Source organism: Chinchilla lanigera, unplaced genomic scaffold (assembly GCF_000276665.1).
Source record: "Chinchilla lanigera isolate Chin_1 unplaced genomic scaffold, ChiLan1.0 scaffold00140, whole genome shotgun sequence".
Classification (NCBI taxonomy): domain Eukaryota; kingdom Metazoa; phylum Chordata; class Mammalia; order Rodentia; family Chinchillidae; genus Chinchilla; species Chinchilla lanigera.
In genome coordinates this window covers 2,892,495-2,897,255 of record NW_004955541.1, presented here as the reverse complement: position 1 = coordinate 2,897,255, position 4,761 = coordinate 2,892,495, and the positions used below count along the sequence as shown (strand labels likewise).

At 66.4% G+C, this 4,761-nt stretch overlaps 2 protein-coding genes across 2 annotated transcripts in view; one reads left to right on the top strand and one right to left on the bottom strand.

Annotated features, from left to right (window-relative positions):
- Positions 1–223: 223 nt before the first annotated feature.
- Positions 224–3,203, top strand: Slc22a31 (solute carrier family 22, member 31; the record flags this gene model as incomplete). The annotated part of the gene is given in 8 exon segments (XM_013507988.1): positions 224–327; positions 416–570; positions 657–825; positions 1,006–1,151; positions 1,229–1,337; positions 1,442–1,656; positions 2,420–2,531; positions 2,739–3,203. Coding segments are annotated over 8 exon segments (1,284 nt in total), but the record flags the coding sequence as incomplete, so codon positions are not given.
- A 167-nt stretch (positions 3,204–3,370) lies between these two features.
- Positions 3,371–4,761, bottom strand: part of Cdh15 (cadherin 15, type 1, M-cadherin (myotubule)) — a gene marked incomplete at its 5' end in the record, with an annotated part of 12,512 nt that continues 11,121 nt past the window's right edge. Inside the window, 3 exon segments of the mRNA XM_013507987.1 lie at positions 3,371–3,803; positions 4,289–4,456; positions 4,570–4,709. Of these exon segments, the coding sequence (XP_013363441.1) occupies positions 3,603–3,803; positions 4,289–4,456; positions 4,570–4,709 (509 nt within the window).

Here is a 4,761-nt window from a genome sequence, read left to right as displayed (position 1 = left end):
AGAGAAAGGCAGCCCCGCAGGCAGGACAGACCCCAGCAGAAATGGGGCTGCTCGCGATGCCTGGGAGACCCCAAGTCGATACTCCCGAGGGCTCAGCAGGGATCGCCCAAGCCCGCGAAAGCCCCAGGGTCGGGCTGCCCTCTGCTGCTTCCCTTCTCATGTCTCTGGGTCAGGGAGGGGGGTAGGGGAGGGGACTGCTCTCAGGCGGCCGGTGTCCCCGCAGTGGAACCTCGTGTGTGGGGACAGCTGGAAGGTCCCGCTGCAGCGCACGGGCCACCTCCTGGGCTGGCTGCTGGGGTCCGTGCTCCTGGGTGCGGGCTGTGACCGGTGAGCGGCCCTCCCTGCCCTGGCCCAGCCTCCTTCCTCTGCGTGCCCTGTGTGGCCCCCAGCCATCTGTGTCCCCGCTGCCCACCAGCTTTGGCCGCCGGACTGTTTTTGTGTCCTCCTTGGTCCTGGCCACTGTCCTTGGTGCTGGCGAGGCCCTGGCTGCCCATTTCCCTGCCCTGCTGGTCCTGCAGCTGCTCCGAGGAGGCGCCTTGGCAGGGGCTTCCCTGGCTCTCTATGTGGCACGTGAGTCACACGGGGCTGCCGTCGAGGTTGGTGGCGGACGTCTGGCCTCTGTGAGCTCTGGGCTCAGGCCATCCCTTCCACCCCAGGCCTGGAGTTGTGCGACCCGGTGCACCGCCTGGCCTTCTCCTCGGGTGCTGGCCTCTGCTACGTGCTCGGTGCGCTGCTGCTGCCCGGGCTAGCTGTGCTGGCACAGGACTGGCATCTTCTGCAGGGGCTGAGTGCCCTGGCAACCGGGCTCCTGCTGCTCTTTTGGGGGTGAGTGTGGTGGGAGCTGGGCTAGGGGCAAATGTGCACCTCCATCTTTAGCTGGCACGTGCCCAAGGAGAGGGTCATAGCATGTCACTGTCCCCACCCTCCGGGTCCGGGAGGGTGCCGGCTGCTACTGATCCGCGGGGAGGAGATGGAGAAGCGACAGCATCCTGACCAGCACCACAGCTTCCCAGCCCTGCTCCCCGAATCCCCCTGCTGGCTGCTGGCTACAGGGCAGCTGGTGCGGGCCAGGAGGGTCCTGTGGTGCTTCGCAGAGGCCAGCGGGGTGGACCCTGAGCACAGCTCCTTGGAGGACAGCTCCCTGTCTACAGGTGAGATGCCCGCTTGCAGCAGAGGGTGGGCCTGGAGAACCTCTGTGTCACACATGCCCCTGTCCCCACCACCACAGAGCTGGCCGACTTGGCCACAGGCAGCACCCAGCCTCGGTACCACTCGGTCCTGGGCCTCCTGCACACCCATGTCACCTGGAGAAACACACTCATCCTGGGCATCAGCTCGTGAGGAGGGACAGGGCGGTGGCTGGGGTCTGCCACATGCTGAGGGGACATCTGTCCCCAAGTCCCACAGCGCAGCTGCACCTACAGCAAGGCCTCTCTTCCAGGCTGGTTGGTGGGGGCATCCAGGCCAGCTTTCTGAGCAGCCTGGTCCCACTTGAGACGTCCTTCTACCTGCCCTATTTCCTGGAGGCCAGTCTGGAGGCTGCGGCCATCATCTGCCTGCTCCTGACTGCCAATCGCTGGGGTCGCCGCCTCGTCCTGCTGCTGGGGACCCTGGCCACAGGCCTGGCATCCCTGCTGCTGCTTGCTGGAGCTCAGTGTGAGTTTGGGGCCCCATGAGCCACACAAGGAGTCACTGTTTGGGTTGAGGGTCTAGGACCAGCCCCTGCCCAGGCTGTGGGGCCAGTGGGGGCAGTGAGAAGTGGAGGGACCCGGACCAGTGTGCGTTTTTTTTCTCTGTCCTCTCAGGTTCACTTGACGAAACCAGGGCCAAGAGTTAGGGGCTGGATTTTCCAGGACAAGCTGAATCCAAGGAGCCTACATAGGTCCAGATAAAAACACCTGCTCTGGCCATGGATGCAGTGCAGGCTTAGGGTGCCCTGCACAGCACCAGCCAGGCTGAGAGCAGGGCTTGTCTAGAAGCAGTCAGAATTTTAAAAAGCTGGGCATGCTGGCCCACACCTGCACTCTGGCACTCTGGGAGGCTGAGGCAGGGGAATAGCAAAGTTGAGCTCACACTGGGCACTTTAGTGAGATCCTGTCTCAAAATGAGGAAGAGGGCTATAGCTCTCTGACAGCCCTTGGTTTAACCCCTAGTACTGCCAAACACACAAAACAAGAAAAGCACTCAGAATTTTGGGACAATTTTCAAAATCACAAAGGAAGTAAGAGCAGGAAATGTGCTGTCCTGCCTGGTGTCTGCTGTCACCACACTGTGCCCAGCCAGGAAGAAGCTCATCTGGCATTGGGCTGCAGGGTGGGGGTGGATGAGCACCTGGGACACCTGTGCCCATGCAGGGAGGTGGCCCCACGTGGCCAGGCAAGCCCTGTGGCGACCTGGCCACCCTTGTCCTTTGTGCCAGACCTGCCAGGTTGGGTCACTCTGCCTCTGTCAGTGCTGGGCCTCCTGGCCTCCCAGACCATGTCAGTGCTCAGCAGCCTCTTCGCGGCCGAGGTCTGCCCTACAGTGATCAGGTGAGCGCCGAGTGCCCAGCACCACAGGAGAGGGGTGGACAGCGACTCTGTCCTCACCTGCATACACCCCTGTGACCTGTCAGGCGGGGCGCACATCCTGGGGGGTGGAACGCAGGGAAGTGGCTTTCCAGGCAGAACCACCTCCTCCAGGGCTTCCTGAGGCCCTTCTCCGGCCCAGGTCCACCAGCTGTACCTCTTCTCCCCCAGGGGCGCCGGGCTGGGCCTCGTGCTGGGCGCCGGGTCCCTGGGCCGGGCAGCTGCACCCCTCACGGAGCTGGCAGGCCAGCGGGGCTTCTTCCTGCAGCACACAGTGCTCACCTCCCTAACCATCGTGGTCCTGCTCTGCATCCTGCTGCTGCCTGAGACCTGCGGCCGGGCACTGCCCGTGTCACTGGAGGATTCCGACCGCCTGTGCCGCTCCCCTCTCCTGTGTGCCCATCAGTCCCAGGACCACCTGCCCCTTCTGCTGCCCTCCCACTGAAGGCGCTGGTACATCCCCACAGCCTCACCGCTGGGGGGCCCCTAAGCCCCAGATGTCTGGCCTGGGGGACCACTGTGGGCAGATCCCCCAGCCACAGTCAGTGTAGGCTGGACAGTGTGGGGACAGCACTAGAGTGTCCCCAGCCAGGCCCTCTCCCTAGCTAAGTGTGCAAGATAAAGGCAGCACTGGAATACTGCCTCCTCCCTGGGTCTTTTTTGGCATTGCTTGTCAGGCCCCGTGCTGTGTCCCGCACCCTGGCCCTACGCTAGGGCTCTGGTCACTGTCAGCCGCCTGCCTGGCCAAACCCTACTCTTGGGGGCAAGGGCTGCGCCCCGTGGTCAGTGTGGCACTCAGCGCATCCGGTGAACGCCTTGTTTTTTAATTCAGATTCACACTCGGGGCCCCTAGTGTCATGCAGAGCCGCATCCACCAGGGGGCGGCAAAGGCGAACACCTGCTCCATGGCCGGCTCTTGTCCCCCAGACCTGGCCCAGACTGGCCGCCGCCTCCGCCTGGGTCTCCAAGTGCCCAGGATGAGACATGCAGCGCGGAGGCTGCATCCAGATAGCACGTCCCATGCCCCGTCCAGCCTCACGGGTGTCCGTACAGGTCCGCCAGCCTGGCAAAGCGCGGGCCCCAGTCCTGGAGGTAGTCGTAGTCCTGGTCCTCGTCCCCCAGGCTGGACACGGGGGAGCTCAGCGTCCCCGCCGCGGAGCCGTCCCCCTCGTAGTCGTAGATGAGAGCGGTGTCGTAGGGGGGCACGCTGGGGTCACTGTCCGCCGCCTGAAGGCCCTGTGGGCCCAGCTGAGATCAGCACCACAGGCCCAGGGCAAGGCCCGCCTGGGCAGCCGAGGGGACGCTGCCTGGAGGAAGCCAGCGACCCTGGGCACGCGCAGCAGGGCTGGATGTGGCCGGGGCGCCGTGGAACGCTCGCGGACGGGCTGGGGCGGGGCCGGAACATGGCCCCCCCGACAGAACCGGTGCCTACCCGGGGCCTGCGGCTGCGGGGTGCAGATGGGTGCGGGCCCGACCGTGCGGCCCGCCCGGGACCTGCCCACGACCCCGACGTCTCGCCGGTGACCGCTTCCACTGCCCATTCACACAGCCCCACGGGGGCCACACTGCGCGTCCCACACACGCAGGGTTAGAGGGGCCTCACGCAGCAGGCCCTGCTCATCCTGGGGGGCCCTGCGGACTCCACCTCCCGCCCCGCTGATCGGCCCGGGGGACCCAGAGCCCCCAGCGCGCCCCCCCGTGCGCATGCCAAGAACACCTACGTCGCGGATGAAGCTGGCGATGTCCGCGGGGCTGGCGGGCGGCGGGCGCGGCGCCTGGGGGCGCCCTCGGCCCAGAGGGGCCTCGCGGCGCAGGGGCGGCCGGCCCGGGGGGAAGCTCGGCGCCGCCAGCTCCGAGGGGTGGCGCAGTTGGTTTAAGTCGTAGGCATCCTGCGGGCAGAGGTCACACCGGGCGGCCCGGGGGTCCGTGGGGCAGCAGGCTAGGGACCCCGCAAGGCCGTTCTCTCCGGGAGAACCCCCGCCCCGCCGCTGCCCGCCCGCACCTGGTCCTCCTCGCCGCCGCCCTGCTCGTTGTAGTTGAGGATGTTGTCCCGAAGGTCGTCGTCGAGCGGACCGCGCAGCAGGCTCCTGTCCCGCGACCGCGGCCGGAACCGCGCTCTGAGCAGCACGAGCAGAACCAGCACTGGGGGAGGGGCACGGGTGAGGGGCGGCGGGGCGGGGCTCCTCCCGACGGG